We start from the raw sequence: 16,575 nt of genomic DNA on the forward strand, positions 1-16,575 counted from the left end.
GGTTCACTGCTACCAACAGGCAGCTGGAGCAGAACCCCAAGCGAAGCCGGAGGGGGGGAAGGACAGACGGACAGACAGACGTCCTGCTGTGGACTGGTCGGTTAATCCCTGGTGTTCCAGGGGTTTCTGTGCCGGTACCTGGTTGGAGCCGGGGTTGGGGACATTGATGATCCCTGCAGCCTGTTTGGCCTGCAGGTAACTGATGAAGGCAGCCTTGAGTGACTCGGTCTGACTGACCACGTCCTCCTGGTCGCGGCCGCAGGGCAGGGCCAGCAGCAGGCAGTAATCGCTCTCCACCTGCCAGGGAGGACACGGGCTGGGTTAGATGGCGGATGGACACGTGTCTTCCTGCCATACACCCCCTATCTGGGGGGAAAATCCTGCCTTTGAAGTCCCTGATGTTACAGTTTGTTCCCCAGAGAAGCTGTGGCTGCCCCATCCCTGGAAGTGTCCAAGGCCAGGTTGGACGGGGCTTGGAGCAACCTGGGACAGTGGGAGGTGTCCCTGCCCATGGCAGGGGTGGAACGGGATGAGCTTTAAGGTCTCTCCAACCCAAACCATTCTGGGGTTCTGTGATTTCAACACACCAGGAGATGGTGAAAAGGACTGAAAACACATTTCCATGGCCACCCGAACTCCACGTTCCACCTTTCTCAGACACATTGGAGCCAGCAGGAATTTGTCCCAGGGCTGAGGGATGAGTGACTTCAAAGGTTTCCCAACTCCACCATTCCTTTTTCCATAAATGCAGAGTAAGAGCTATTGCTCACCACTTGCAATCCACGTTACACACGCTCTGGGATAAAGGAATCCCAGTACTATTACCAGAATCCCAAAACAGAATCACAGCAGGGACCCCCAGGGATCATGGATCCAACTCCTGGCCCTGCCCAGACACCCCAACAATCCCCCACCGTCCCTCAGACTGTTGTCCAAACCCTCCTGGAGCTCTGGCAGCCTTGGGGCTGTGACACTGCCCTGGGAGCCTGGTCAGTGCCAACCACCCCCTGAGCGGAGAAAACAACGTGACAGCAACTGAACTTTCAGTCCTGCAGCTGGTGAGACCCGCCCAGTTCTCAGCTCTTCCCAAGCACACCTGCCTGCCCCACCCCTGCCCTCACCATCATCCTCCGTGCGACCCCCTCGAGCTGGGAGGCCTCGAGCCGCATGCGCTGCGCGATCCGCAGCGGGGGCCCCCCCTCGGGCGCCGGCAGCGACCGGTGAGCCAGGACGTTGTTCCCGGACACAAAGTGGAGCTGGACAGCGGCCGTGTCGTTCTTGAGGGCCAAGAGGCCCTGCCAGACAATGGGGTATTTCTGGGAAGAGAGGGAGAAGGAGTATTACACACAAAGGATGGAGAGGAGGATCCGAAATCCTGTCTGAGCTGCTCAGCTGCCTCCGATACTTCCATCGGAGCTTTATGTAACACCTGATCGTTCCTCTACACGTCAGCCTTGGTTTAAATCCTGCTAAACCAGGAATGCAGTCCCTTCCAGCTGGCCAAGTTGCCTGGGTGGATCCCGTCATCACAATCCCTCAGTCTCCCACTCAGCACGAGGCTGTTGCCAAATGCTCTTTTCTCTTTTACAAATGGAAAAATTGAGAAATAACAGAAGAGTAGCTTGAGGTTATATGGGAGGTATTTGGTGCTGGACACAACTCCTGGTTCCTCATCAGTGCCTGTTCCTGTCTCCCTCCTCTTCCTCATTTTTTAGGCTTGGAAGAATGTTTTTTCCTTTTTCAGTGAAATTAAATACACCATCACTCTTCCCTGCCCATGAGGAAAACCTTTCCAGGAAACAGCTGACTGTAAAACTGACTGGGAACAGTGACACGGGTAAAAACCAGCAGGGACAGAACAGCCCAAAAACCAGACAGATGAAGCATTTGATGCAAGACAGGTCAGGTTTGGTGCCACGGGTGAGACAGAACCTCGTGATTCCTCCCTGGACGAGCCGCACGAGGCTGCTCGGCCGGGAGGAGGCGACGGATGGACACTCACTGTGAGGAGCTGGACCATGTCCACAGGTCTCTGCGACACGGGGTGAGGCGACGGCTCCTGTTTGAGCCCGGCCTGGGGCTCCGGGCGGCTCAGGGGGGGCCCCGACGTCGTGGGGATAAACATGGATTGCTTGGGAACCGCCTGGGGCTGGTGCGGCGACGGAAGCTCCTGTTTCATGGAGACGGCGACAGGTGAGGGGTAGGAGGTCTGGCCCGTGTCCCCCTGGGCCCTCTGGAGGTGGACGTGAGGGTCCATCTGTGCCGCGTGTCTGTTCACGGCAGGGTGGTGACTCTGCTCCGGCCCCGTTGCCGGAGGGCCCTTGGGATCCTGCGGGATCTGAGGAGTCTTGCTGCGGACTGGCTGGCTGGGGTGCGAGTGCTCGCCCTCCGGCAGACCCTGGGAAGCAGGAGGGGGGAAAAAGGGAAGCTTTTAGGCTGTGGGTGTATCAGATCTCATTAATTTAACAATAAGGCTGCCAGGACATCATCACATTCTAGGTGGAGATGTGTCTCCACACCCCAGCCCTGCTGTGGTGGTACCTGGGCCTGTCCCCCACTTCCAAGTCTACCTGAGCTGAAATCCCACCCCCTGAATTCTGCTCCAAGCCCATCCTTAGCCTCACCATCCACCTGAGGATGCCTGACCTATGCAGCACCTTGGTGCTGACAATTCTCATGACAGCTCTACGTCCAGAAACCCGCAGGCAGCTTCCCACCTCCTGCTTTGAGACCCAGAGTAGTTAAGGAAGGGATGTCTCAGCTTCCTCTGATGCTGAGCAGCGTTTGAACCCCATTTCCCAAAAAACCCAGTTCCTCTTGTACTGTGAACTTAAGCAGGGCCTGAAGACTAACCATGGAGAGTTAAGCTCAGCTCTTATGGCCACACAGAGCTGTCACAGCCACAGTTAGCTCAGAATGCTCCAGATTCCAAGGAGAATCGAGCTCCAGACTCCAGAGAGAGGTTTTGTTTCTCACCTGAGAGGGGGTCATGCTGCGGGAGGGCAGCCCGATGGGCGAGGCGCCGGGGAACTGCGGGTGCCCGAGCTGTGCTGCCGTGTGGTAATTCCTCATGTCGCCGTACACGGAGCGGTAGTCGTGGAAGGAGCTGCCAGCGGGATGCATGATCTGCACTCCATGTGGGACCACCACTGGCTGCGTCAGGGGCAGCCCAGGCAGTTGGGTGCCTGAGGGCACGCTCAGGAGCCGGGGCTCGCTGTGAGGAGAGTGGGCCACCTTGCCTTCGGAGGATTTGGGAGTCTCTTTCCCGGGCTGCGGGGTCTTACTGACGGGGGGAGTTTTCCCGGCCCCTTCGGGCGTCCGGGACTGCCGCGTTTCCGAGTGGTGCTCGCCCACGGCAGCCATGTGCGGGTGCATGATCATCCTGACGTCCCGGGGCACGTTGTACTGGTCCAGCCGGATGCTGGTGGGGTGCATGCGGTAATCCGGCTGCATCACCAGCACGTCTGACTGCACCGGCGCCGGGCCCCGGCACACGGCCGAGTGGTGGAAGTGCAGCTCCTCCTCGGGGGGGTGCTGGGAGGACAGCGGAGGCATGACAATGTCCCGGATGGGGGCTGGCTGGGGCGTGCTGGATCGCTGAGGTTTGATCTCCATCTGGGGCTGCAGAGCAGCACGGGGCGAGTGAAGCGCTTCTGGGCGGATTCCGTACGGGATGCCGGAGAGAGGAGGGGTGTTCATCCTCACCTCACCCTGGGACAGATGGCCCAGGGACACAGTCTGTGTTACGCTGTGAGGGGGCATGATAACAGATTGCTCGGGATGCATGCTGGAGATGTACTGAGGAACAGGAATTCCCGGCGCCAGCATCACCGGGGTACTGCTGGATAGAGCCGGAGACGAGGTACTGCCGGGATGACAGGCCCGGGGGAACGGCGACGGCGAGTGCCCGCTGGTGCGCGGCGAGTGCGGCTCCTGCTTGGCGACCCCCAGGTGGGAGATGGCCCGGTCGGTCGGGGTGCTGGGTCCCGAGCTGACGTGGTTTGCTTCCGAATGCATCTTCCCAGAGAGGGAAGAGTGGTGAGGACTCACTCCGGGACTCAAGTTGGAGGGTTGCAGAGTTTTGGTCTCCACTTTCAGAGCAGCTGGGTCGGACAGTTTTTTGTTCACGACCATCTGGTTATGGACCAGTACAGGTGGAGTGTTGACCGTCTGCGTCAGGACCTTGCTGGGCTGCGACGCCGGAGTCTGGACAGTGAGGTGGGAAGAGTCCGACTTGTCCAGCGCAGCGCGCTCCTGCTTCACGGAGGAGATGACGGGCGATGTGTTGTAGGGCTGCGTTCCGAGTACCAGCGAAGAATGGGTGGAAACAGTCCCGTAGCCCGTCGAGGTCTGGGAGCCTTTTGGCGCCGGCTGAGACGGCGTGATGGGCTCCTGTTTAATCTGAGACTTGGACACAGACTGCTGGAACTCGATGTCCACAGCACTGGCTGGGGGAATCTGGCTGATCTTGGCACTGATTCGCTGCGGGCCTTCTGTCTTCTGCCCCGAGTAACTCAGGAGCACCACGCCTTCTGAGGTGTTCACACGCAGCCCTGGGCTGGACCCAGTCTCCACAGGCCTCTCCTCAATAATAGACATTGATCCTGGATGGAACCTGCTGTTATCATTTGTGCTTGACCTCTGCTTGAATTTCGGTGAGGGAGCGTTGACGAGGCAGGTCTGGGTTTGGGGAGCTTGTTTCACCAAGGTAATCCTGGGAGCCTCCTCCAGATCCACACTGTGGGGCATCCTGCTGATCACAGAAGTGGCTTTGGGAGCAATCACGGTGCTGATCTTCTCCTTCTCGCTGAACACTGGCGCTTCGGCCACTGGTGGGTCCAAGGCATTGGTGATGGGAACTGCCGGCTTCTCCTCCGAAACCGCCTTGATGGCCTCCACGGCGGGGTGGAGAGGTGCCTCCTCCAGACAGGGCGCACTCACTGGCTCGGCGTGCGTCGTTGTCACGTGTGTGGAGGTTATGCTCGTCGCCGAGACATATTTGGGCTCCATGAGTATCTTCCTCAAAGTGCTGGAGTTTGTGTCAATATCCGACGCCTTTGTGTCCGGTGGGAGAGCGGGCGGGGGCGTGGAACGGGCACGGGGTTCCTCATGCCTGACCATCCACTCTGGCACCTTGGCAGCGCCGGAGTGAAGGGGGACGATGGCGGAGGGCACCGGGGTGGGCAGCTTGGCCACTGCCGCGGGGACGGCGGGAAGGGCTGCATTCGGGGCACTCGGCGGCGTGATAGGAGCGTTCTCCAAGGGCGACCGGATCTTGAATCCGCTCTGACTCCCCTCATCTAGGGGAACCGGTGGGCTGCCCAGGTCCAGAGGAGCCGGAGCGGGTGCTTTTGGAGAGGTGCCGCTCTCAGCGACAGCCTCATGGGCAGCCACAACGTCAGCGGTCACAGCCTTGGTGGGGTCAGAAGCGCTTGGCTCCACGGATGCTGAGGGTTTAATTTGTTTTTCCTCCTTTGAGACTTCCTCAGGTTTTGCCTTTACCTCATTGGCAGGGGGTGACCTGCTCTGCACCCTCTCCGGCTCAAAGGCATTGACCTCGGTGGCGTCGCCCTTCCTGCTCGTGCTCTTCTTGCGTCTCTGCCGTGAGGTTTTCTGACGGCCCTTTTCCTTCCGAGCGACTTCAGCCTCCTGCAAGGTCTCGGCCTCCTGAGCGGAGTTGGAAGATTCGCTGAAGCTGACTTCGGACTCCTTGCTCTCCGTCTCCAACGGGACAGAGCCGGGCACCGACTGCACTGCAGGCTCGACGGCCGCCTCAGTTTCCAGGATATTGTTCACTGCCTGATCCGTCTCAGGCTCCATCTCCTCCTGAGGCGACGGTAACACCAAGGGTTCTGTGGGGATTTCGGCTTCTGATTCAGCGGGATACGTCGGGGGTGCAGGGAAGCTTTCAGTCTCCCCAGAAATGTCATTGATGATGGAGCCGATGGCCGCTGCCAGCTCCGTTTCACTCGCCTGGTGCGCGGGTTTATCTGCCTCCTCCTCCTGACGGACTTCAGGCACATCTGCTGTCGGCTCTTTGTAGGCAGCAATCGTTGGAGGAGTTTCAGTGAGTTTTGCAATATTCTCCACCGCCTGCTCAAGCTCAATCTGCTTTGCCAACTGGGCGGCTTCGGGGGACTGCTTGGGCTCCCGTGTCACCTCCTTCTCCATTTCTGGGAATGAATCTTCTACCTCGTTCTTAGCGAAGTGGGGTGGCAAGATGTCCTCTTTTGGGGGACTCTTCATCTTGGGCGTCGACACCGCCACCGGCTCTGCCTCCTCCTCGGTGGGTCGCAAGGCGCCCTTGACTTCGTCCACGTTCAGGCGTATTTCCACGTTTTTCAGACACACAGATGCTTTATCGACGACAGTTTTGGTATTTTTGTACCTTCCCCTTTTGGATTTCGTAACCTTTTCTGGCACTGGCTTCTTCTCAATGATCTCAACTGTGGGGATTTCGAGCTGGTTTTTCTCCACATCCAGTTCTTTCCGATCCCGTTTCTGCTCGCTTGCTGCTGGCTCTTTCTCAGCAGCTTTAGCTTTATTGCTGTTGTCTCCCATGCTCAATTCCTGACTGCTTCTTTCAGCAGCAGCATCTTCAGACTCAGCTGTGGTATCGGCTTTCGGTTCGTTCTTCCCTTTCTTCCCCTGTTGGCTGGTAGCAGCTGATGAGTGACTGTGTGTGAGCTTCTGGGATCTAGGGGACCTCCAACCCTCTACAGGCTTAGGAGCTTCCACGGCATCTTTACTTTCAGCCTCCTCCACCTCTTGCTGTACCGGTTCATTCTTTATTGGAGAGATGTCCTCCTCTGGCTTACGGCGGGTTTTCGGAGGTCTTCCCCTCCTCGGGGTCGTGGGAACAGTTGTTACTGTTTCCTGTGGTTCCTTTTCCCCCCTCTTCCTGGTGGATCTAGTGACCTCCATGGAGTCCTTCACTGGAGATGGGCCTTCATTGTCCCCTGTGGTAGCATAGACTGACCTCACATTTCTGCGCCTGGTCCGGCCTATCGGCAGGCTTGGCTCCACGTTTTCCGGCTCTGCAGCAGAACTCGGGGATTTAGCAGCATTCCTCGAAACCTTCTCCGCCTCCACTTTCAATTCAGACAGTTTCTGGGCCTCCCCACGAGGAGAGCTCGACCTTTTCAGCTTTTCACGGTCAATTCTTTCGCTCTTCCTCGTGACGGGTTTTTCCGTGACACTGGCTGCAGCCGACTGCACGGGTGTCTTGGAGCGTTTACTCTTGTAGGATTTCTTATCTTTTACAACCACTGGAGGTTCCACTTCCATATCATTGTCAGAAACAGGTGGCAGGACCTCAGCAGCTGCCTCCACTTTTTGACTCATGCCAGCATCAGCGTTGGCAGAAGGTGGAGGATTTTCCTCTTTAGGTTCAGCAGCCTCATCCGACTTCTGAACCAGCTTGGGCGCAGGAGGAAGCAGCTGGGCAGCCTCAGGTTCTGGATCTACACTGATGTCTGCATCGGAAAATGAAGCCCCAGGAGTAGGAGGTTTGGTATCCAAGTATGAAGGATGCTCTGTTGCCACAGCATCTTCCTCCGGCGCCAGGGTCGTAGCAACAACTTCTTTACTCGCTTCTACAACCGGCGGAGGTTCCGTTTGCTCAGGAGGTTCCGTTTTGACAGGAGCAGCAAGTTCAGGAAAAGGTTTTTGTTCCTCTGCTGCAGCAGCAGGTTCAGAAGGTTTCTCTTCTTTGACAGAAGGTGGTTCCACCAGGACCTTCTCGCTCGCTACCTTCTCAGGAGCGATGGGAGTTGGTTCCTGTGGCAGCACAGTGACCGACGAGGGACCGACTGAGGAAGTTTTATGTTCTGGTTCTTTATTATCAGGAACCGTTTCTGGTGTTTTCGGACAGTTTTCTTTATCTTCCTGTTTTTCCACTTCCTTTGGTTTCTGATCTTTCTCCTTTTCTTTCTGCTGCATTCGTGTCAGCTCAACAAACCTGCTGTGGAAGAGAACCACCGGCTCTTGCACCAAATCGGCCGCGCTGTTCGTCCCGTCGGAGGAGGACTGTCTCCCATACAACCTTCCAGAGATGAAGTCCAGATCATCATCTTTCCTCTCTAAATGCTGCAGGCGCTTGGAGTCCTGTTCAAAGATTGAACTGTGCAAAAACCGAGACGCAAACAGTTCCTGCCGCTCTTGTTCTTCCTCTTTATGATCTTCTTTCTTATCATCCAGTTTTCCGCCTTCGGAATCTGTTCTGATTTTTTTCTTTTTCATGTACCAAGATGGAATAGGTCTCGGAGCCGAGTCAACCTTCTCTTTGTCTTTATTGTTTCTAAAACTAGCAAACCTTGAATCCCAGTCTAGAAAGGACCAGTTTTCCTCTCTGGATGAAGAGAGGGATTTAGCTCTTTCGAGCAAGGCCTTTGTGTCTGGTGTGATTGTCTTGTCCAATGCAAAAGAGTAAAATTTGTTTCTTTCTAAGGAACTGGACAGTCTTTCCTCTCTTTCACGTAACTTTTCCTCTCTGTCCCTTAATAAAAAAGACAACCTGGAACTCTCTAACAAGGACGAGGCTTTCGGGGAATGGGGTTTATTTTCTCCATCGTCATCTGAATCCGAAGGCACCTCCCCAGGCTCCAGGTCCCGGACAGACCGTTTCCGGATGCTGTCTCTTTTGACGATGCTGCTTGGAAAGCTGATGTCGACTCTCCCAGGCTCCTGCTTCACCTGGGTTTCCCACCTGCTTGAGTCTTCCTCAGAACTCAGCACGGAGAGTTTTATTTTAGCCATTTCTGCCATCTGCTCCCTTCTGCTGGAATCGTAAGGATTGAATTTCAGCGAGTCCTCCCTCACAGTCATGTTTGAGTATGAAAGACCCTTTTCTTCTATTTTAGGTGACTCTTTGGTTTCCTTTAATGGCATTAGCCTTGGAGAATCGAGTGTGTCGTCATCCTCATGGAACGGGAAGTGTCTGATGCTCGGGGAACAGGACATCCTTTCTGAGTCCTCACTCACCTGACGAGAACTTCTGTAGTTCCTTTCTCTTTTAGTGCTAATTTCAAAGTCGAACTGGTCAGTCTTTTTCTTTTTACTCGGTGGAGAGTCATCAGTGACATCTTGAGGAGGTTTTCCTACCTCGTGGACCAGGCTCCGCCTTTCATATTCATCCACATCTTTCTTTGGGCTGCCGAACTTCTCCGACTTCGCGATCTCCATTTCCAGCTGTTGTTTCAACCTGCGGCTTTGCTCCATTTGTTTCCGGTAGCTCTGCGTGTGGTCAATGTCGATGCCGATTTTCTCCTCCGTGTCAGCTGACTGAGGTTTCTCTTGGCCAAGTTTATGGTCTGGTATTTCTTCGGGAAGACCGGAGTAATTCTTCCTTGTGTCCTCTCTCTCCGTTCCCTGTTCGTCCAGCAACTGGACCTGTTTATGTTGGGGTTTCATTGGGTTCAGTTTTTTAGATGGGAGTTCCTGAACTTCCACGGATTCATCAGGTGCCTCCATCAGCCTCGTCTGCATATCCAGGGTGGGACGCATACCAATCCCACCGACATTAAGAGTGTCCTGAATTTCTTTGGGACTAGTAACAGGAATAAGTCTTTCCAGTTTGAGTTTTTTAGATTCCCTTTTAATCATCTCCTTCCTCGGTGGTTTCCTCTCCAACTCTCCTTCCCTTAACATCGGTGCTTCTCTGGACGATGCCGTCGCATCAAGCTGCTTTTTCAAGACCATGCGTGCATCCTCCTCATCCTGGCTGCTCCTTTTGACATCCAGCTTTTGCCTGTCAGGCTTCGGATTTGCATCGGCAAAACGCCTTTTACGAGCCTCCAGCTTGTCTAAATCAACTGTGTTGGCCCCCTCAGAAGTTTGCTCTGTCTTCAAGTGCTTTTTGGATTTCATTTTTCCCTCCTTATCCACCACTTCGATGTGACTGGCAAGGGCTTTCTCCTTCTGTACCTTGGTTCTGACAGGTTCCAGTTTAGACTGCTCAGACTTGGTTTGCTCAGCCTGGGATGCCTGGGTTTTCTGTTCGAGCAGTGGGGATTTCAGAGTGTCATTATCAAGCTTTGCTCTCAGTTTCTCCAGCGTGGGTTGATCGATAACCTTCCCTTCCTTTTCCTTCACGCGGGTCAGCACAACGCAGGGCATCAGCTCCAGGCGGTTTTTCGCTGTCCCTTCTTTGTCACCCCTCTCTTTGCTTTGTTTACTGTTGCCCTTCAGTTTTTCTGGGCTAGGCTCTCTCTCATTCTCCTGATCTGTTTCCGAGGACTGGGAGCTGGGCGAATGGATTTTCGCTTTTCGTTTTTGCTTATCCATTTTCTCCTTTTCAATTTTTTCCGGCTTCTCCTTCCTCACCAAGCGCTTCTCCTTGTCCACCCTCTCCTGCTCGAACACGCGCTCCTTCTCCGCCTTCTCGTTTTTTGCGTACCGTTCCACGCGGGCCTTGTCGAGCTTGTCGTAGCGTGGAGGGGACAGGGAGCTGCAGCTGCCGCTGCGATCCGATGACCTGCTGTAAATCCTCCTCTCTGAGTCGCTCTGCAGCCGCTCCGACTGCGAGGGGGACGCTCCAGGGCTCTGCGGGCGCCGCGAGTGCGTCGGGCTCTGGCTCCGCTCAATCGGTCTCCGCTCATGGTCTCTGTCTCGATCGGATTCGAACCGTTCCCTCTCCCTCTCTCTCTCCCGTTGCCTGTAACTGTACTCCCGGATGTCCTGCTCATAGGGATCGCCCCGGTAATCCCTGTACTCGCGCGGGTCGTCATAGTATCGTGGGTCGTAGTAGTCTGCTTGGTAGGGATCCCACTCGGCGTAGAATTCCCTGCCCCGGGCCGGGTATTCTCGCCGAGGATCTTCGGGATATGTCCCCGGGGTCCGAACAGTCTCGTAGTAAGTACGATCAGGGGCGTATTCGTAGGATCCTCTTCGTTCGTCTCTGCTAAACATAAAAATAAACAGATTCTAGTTCTCCTCCTCAGCCAACATCCTGTGTTACCACCATCCTTCCTAGGTGAGAGAATGGTTTGGGTTGGAAGGAACCTTAAAGATCATGGAATCATTAAGGTTGGAAAAGAGCTTTAAGATCACCAAGTCCAACTGTCAACCCACCAGCACTACCACCACGTTCACCATCAAACCATGTCCTCAAGTGTCACAGCCACATGTAAGGGAATTTCAGGATCTTTTTTCCTAGGTGCATCAAGGCAGCTGCACACAGAGATTTAACAATGAATTGGTTTCCTCCTTTTCTATTTTTTCCAGTTCTCCCTTCCTCACCAACCACTTCTCCTTGTCCATCCTCTCCTGTGCAGTGGACTAAAAACTTTGTTAACTTATCAAACACCAAATGCAGTTAATTGGTCATTTCATAACAGCTCTCTCAAGTATTGTTTCACCACCCTTCATTTTTGTCAAATTCAAACCTTGCACGAAATGAAGGTAAAACCGACCCATGCATGGGCTGGGCAGGGTGAAGACACCCCATCTTCAGAACCCGAGATCTACCTCTGAAAACATGAGGCAAATCAAAATTCAAGGGTGGAATCTCTCTGTTATTAAGCAGTAAAGTAGCCGTAAGATTTCTTTAAAAACCCTAAGCCCTGTAAGTGATCCCTTAATTCCAAAATTAGCTCTTGTGCTGCATGTGACTTGCTGGCATTGCCTATTTACAGTAAACCCAAGTCAACAAATATCAGGTTGTTTATGAGATCAGGTGAATTCATTCAGCAAAGTAAGTCAAGCAATTAATGTCGTTATCTCAATACCTCCAAAGGGCAAAAATAAGTCATTTATAACACTAAACATGGCAGGGAGGTGGCACAAAGCTGGAGCTCCAAACCCCCACCATTACAGAGTGTTTTGCACCTGGGGGGGGTTGGGCTCTACTCCCAGGCAATGAGTGACAGGACAAGAGGAAACGGGTTCCAGCTGTGCCAGAGGATGCTAAGGTTGGACATCAGGAGGAATTTCTTCATGGAAAGGGGGATTAAACATTGGCAGGGGCTGCCCAGGGAGGTGGTGGAGTCCCTCCCCCCGGAGGTGTCCAAGCAATGACTGGATGTGGCACTCAGTGCTCTGGGCTGGGGACAAGGTGGGGATGGGGCACAGCTTGGACTCGATGATCTTGAAGGTCTTTTCCAACCTTAATTATGCTGTAATTCTGTGATTCCACATATTTGGTTTCACAGTTTATGTTTTATGCTAACAGCTGGCAGCTTCCACCTTTTAAGAAACGTACAAAATAGAAAAAGAAACAAAACACGGAGGAAAAAAACCTCACCCTGCAAGAGAAGTGGGATGTTGTGGAAGGCAGCTGTGAAGCTAAAAACATTAATCAGGGATTTTCTTTGGGTTTTCATGCTTTTTTCTCCGTTTGGGTCTTATTTAACCACAACCCTGAGAGGTTTGTGCAGATCCCAGCATCACTGCAAGGAGGAGCTTGGAGGGGCACCAGAAGCTGCAGAATTACAGGAGTCACTGCAGAGCTCACTCTGTATTCCCAAGGATCTTGTAGTGACCGTGTGAGCAGAGTGACAGAAAAGGAAAAACCAGACTAACGTGCACCCAAACACCAGGAATCAACATTCTGCTAGGGATTATGACGAGCCCACCTGACTCCTGCATGCTAAAAACCATCCAATAACACGCTTCTCTCGTCTGAATTCCACGTAGTTCTGAGGACACGCTCACTGCTGGCACATCTGGCAAGGCCTGGGAAAGGCACACTTGTATTTCTGTTATGCAAATCCCAAATTTCCAACCCTTTCTTGCTTTTAAATCTGGTCATTTTGCACTATGTCACAACGATCTATTTTGCTGCAAAACAAGACTGGATTTATCCAGCTCTCAGGTACAACCGGCGCCACACTGGGCTGACTCCTGGGCAAACAGAGCCCTGACAATGAAGGCAACAAAACACGGGTGGTTTTTTAGTCAGCGGAGGAAAAAAGCCTAAAATGTGGAGTGTTTCTGTGCCAGGTCTGCAGGGGTAAGGTGAGTAGGATGTGCATTGTGGTTCCAGCTGCTGCCGAGGGGTAGCAACACAGGACACACCTTTCATGTCAAAAAAACAAACCAAAAATGCAGCCTCACTCCTATTTGCTTCTTTTCTCAAGTTAACAAATAAATCTGCTGGAAAGGGGGAGGTGGAGGATCAGATTTTTCTCTGTGCTCGAGGGCTGAGCAGCAGGAGTTTATCAGACTATATTTACACCCACCAACACACACGTTGCTCTGTTAGAGATAAGCTGCTCTCTGCATTCCTCAGACGTGATGAACGACTCCCAGCTGTGTCCTGGTGACCCACCACAGAAACCGGACACTAAAATATGGATCACACAGACAGCTGAAACCTCCACCTCAGCAGGAATTCCAGTAACCAGCTACACTTGGATGTGTGAGATCCTGCCTGCCTTAATCTGCCCAGTTTAGGCAGACCTAAATTTCTTTTAAAAAAACAGTGAAAAGGTAAAAAAAACATTTAAAAAATGCTGAACTGCTGTTAGGAAAACTTAAAAAAATAAGGTTAAAGGAACAAAAATGAGTGCTTGTTTAAGAATTATGGCCTGAAGAAGTAAAAAGATGTTTGATGATGATTGTAAGAAGATTGTGTAAGATGATGCCGGAAAAATAAAAAAAATTAATAAAGATATTGATACGTGCCTCCTTTCTGCCAGCATTTCATAGAAGTCTCTGATATCTTGACCCGTTTTCTCCATGGAATGATAAAATGCCAGCTGGCTCTCCCGATTTGCAAAGTCCACCTGAAAAATAAAGGGGAAACCACGTTCAGTCAAAGGAACATCCCATTCTGCCAACATTTCCCTGCCTGCTGCAGGTTGAGGGTGGGAGCAGAACTGAAAATGGGGATAATATTTAATAAAAAAGTCAAAGACTTCTCAGTTCTGGCCCTGCACATCCCCAGGAATAAAGATCTCTCTCAGCTCAGTGGAGCTGTGTAACCACCTCCTTACTCTGTTGTTGTGGCTGCCAGCCCAGAGGCTTCTGCTCAGCAAAGCAGCGGGAAAAATACACATTATTATCGTGGTATTGACGTTTTTAATGCCAGGACAGTTCCAAAGTCCCTTTTATCTCCAGGCACTGCTGCAGCAGGTCAGAATTATGAATCTATTCCAGACTCCACAGTGGTTTTCCAGGGTTATAGAGCAGGGAACAGAGCAAGTCTCCTGAACTGCAGCTCCCTGTTCCAGCTACTCCAAGAACTGGTGGTTTATAACCAAGGATGACAATATTAAGAAGCTAATGGGATAGGTAATGCAAAAAATTAAGGATTAGAAGGGATTTAACTATGTGTATGTCCTATACTGCAATGTTTTTAACATTCTAGTTCCTATTATTTTTTAAATCAGCCCAGTCCTGTGTGTCACCCCAGCAGTGGAGCCCAGACACGTTGGGTGTTGCTTATTCCAAAGTCATTAAGCAGCAAGACCCACACAAGGCATGAAACTTTTAACTGACCACACGTTTTCCTGCATCTCAAAGTGACTGATTTCCAACCCCCTGGCTTAGGAACTCCAGGATATCCAACTCCCAAGCCCTGGGTGAAGTGTGGATTTAATAACTGAGATCATGTGTGACATCAGTGCCACTCTTTAGGAGAGGAGAAAGGAGGAGGAGGAAGGTAACTAAGAGGGTTGGCTGACACCTCCCATCCCCAGTTAGTGGCACTGATGGGACAGTCGGAACAGGTATCACCATGTTCACCCAAATCCAAGATATCCCTGCAAATGTCAACTGTTGCTCCAGGAAAAAAAGTATTTTCTGCGTATTTTTTTAAGCGGTGTTTTTAGTTATTTTTAAAAATCTGTTGCAAGGAAGGACAAGATGATCTTTGAGGTCCCTTCCAACCCAAACCGTGCCACGACTGCAAGTTTGGGTTGCTGTACCCCACGACCACAGTGTGCAAGTCACCTTGGCCAGGTCCAGAGCCTGGAGATCAGCACGGAGCCACTGGAATGCAGCCACGTGTTATCCTGGAGGAACTCACACTCTCAGATCCCCCTTTTTTAACACAAAAACAGCCAAAAGTTTGCCTTGGATTGGGGTAAACGAGGCAGGGACACAGACACCAACACTCAGGAGCTCAGAGAGACAAGTTCAGCGAAACGAATGGTAGAATACTGGAAAAGGCTCTATAAACGACACTTCAAGATTCCCTGACATCTTGGTAAGCCGAGTATAAAATATAATTTAAGCCTTTGGTATCTGGGACACGTGTCCCGCTAAGAATTCCTCGAGTCTGCAATGCCAGTGTTTACGGGGGGAGGCCTAAATACAATTTGCTTCTCTTTTTTTTTTTTGCCTCTTTTGCTTTGCTTTGGAGGTCATTCTGCACACCTTAATTTTATTCCCACCGATTTTCCTCCCCTTGGTCTCTTTTACAGCTGCTTGTGCATATTCAATCTCATTGTAGAGAACCAGGGCCATGCCTTTTAAGCGGTCAAACACCACCTGTAAAAAACAAAAAAACAAAACAAAAACCAAATAAGAGCCTCATCCACAGGACTTAATGTCAGTCCCAACAAAATCCTAAGTCATGAGGATACCAGGGAGGAAATAATTTTTAGCAAGGTGAATTTCCAGGCTTTTCTGATGAGGCATATTGGAATGAAGAGACAATCGAAGGACACGGGACTGCTTTGAATTGTGGATATTGTGGCTTGAGGTATATTATGCCTTTATTTTGTTTTTCTGTGTTTTACTTTTAATGCTTTTTCTTTAGTGACTGAGTTTTGTAGTTTCTCTTTGTGTATTTTCAGATTTTTTTTGAAAAATTCTCAATGTGTTTTAGGGGGGAAAAAAGGTAAAGGGAACATTTAATCCCGAAGTGGAACCAGTTTTTTCATCAGTCTGCAGTACCACTTGCCACTTCCTAAACACCCAATTTCCAAATATTCCCTTCCTTTAGCAGCATAAATTTATCATTCAAGCGACAACAGCTACAATAAAGAAAGTCAAAGCTGCAACACAAACCCACAAAAATTCTCTGGGGAGGCAAGACCTTGATCTTGAGAAGATTCACACACGTTGCTTAATTTTAAGCACATCCATGTCCAATAAAAATACACGGGACAACTCCCAGGCTCAAGTTTAAGTACGTGATAAATCACTTGCACTGTCCCCAGCGGGCCACGTGTTGCACCATCGCTGACTTCCTCTCTTCTTTCATGTGCTCTTTCCAACATGTCTGTCCTGACTGCTTTCAAAAAGTCATTTTCCTTGGTGTGATGAACTGTTTTTAAAAAGTAATTTTTCCAGTCTGTAGAACTGCTTTTAAAAAGTCATTTTTTTGGTCTGATGAAAAAAACCAGAGTTATGTCTAATTATGTAATCAGCAAGTATGAGCAACTACATAATTAGACTGCTGTTCCAACTAACATATAAAAAATTTTGTTGGGGAGAGACTGTACTGCACAAGAGCAACAAATGGTTTCCAATATTTAGTGTCTCGGCTCGTTCAAAATACTTATTTTTGGTTGCCTTCAAACCCCAGAAGCGACTGCTCTACGTCAGCCAAATTCCACCCCAGAGAGAATTTTTCTACCTGAGCTAGAAAGCCCTGGACAGTGGGGGTTGAAAGGACAGGACGGGAAG

General features: G+C 51.4%; 1 protein-coding gene across 7 annotated transcripts in view; it reads right to left on the reverse strand.

The window, feature by feature from the left end:
• SPEN (spen family transcriptional repressor) overlaps nucleotides 1–16,575 on the reverse strand; it is a 66,558-nt gene that overhangs the window by 1,408 nt on the left and 48,575 nt on the right. For 4 of the 7 annotated variants that reach the window (XM_039385601.1, XM_039385600.1, XM_039385603.1 and 1 more), the window contains 6 exons: nucleotides 15,319–15,432; nucleotides 13,624–13,724; nucleotides 2,977–10,900; nucleotides 2,003–2,398; nucleotides 1,122–1,316; nucleotides 139–297 (listed from right to left, as the gene is read on the reverse strand). In XM_039385601.1, coding sequence (XP_039241535.1) covers nucleotides 139–297; nucleotides 1,122–1,316; nucleotides 2,003–2,398; nucleotides 2,977–10,900; nucleotides 13,624–13,724; nucleotides 15,319–15,432 — 8,889 coding nt within the window. The remainder of the gene's footprint in view (nucleotides 1–138; nucleotides 298–1,121; nucleotides 1,317–2,002; nucleotides 2,399–2,976; nucleotides 10,901–13,623; nucleotides 13,725–15,318; nucleotides 15,433–16,575) is intronic. The other 3 variants (XM_027711454.2, XM_039385605.1, XM_039385604.1) reach the window with 3 other exon arrangements.

The sequence above is a fragment of the Pipra filicauda genome, unplaced genomic scaffold, assembly GCF_003945595.2.
Source record: "Pipra filicauda isolate LSUMZ 115617 unplaced genomic scaffold, ASM394559v2 scaffold421_size600610_pilon, whole genome shotgun sequence".
NCBI classification, from domain to species: domain Eukaryota; kingdom Metazoa; phylum Chordata; class Aves; order Passeriformes; family Pipridae; genus Pipra; species Pipra filicauda.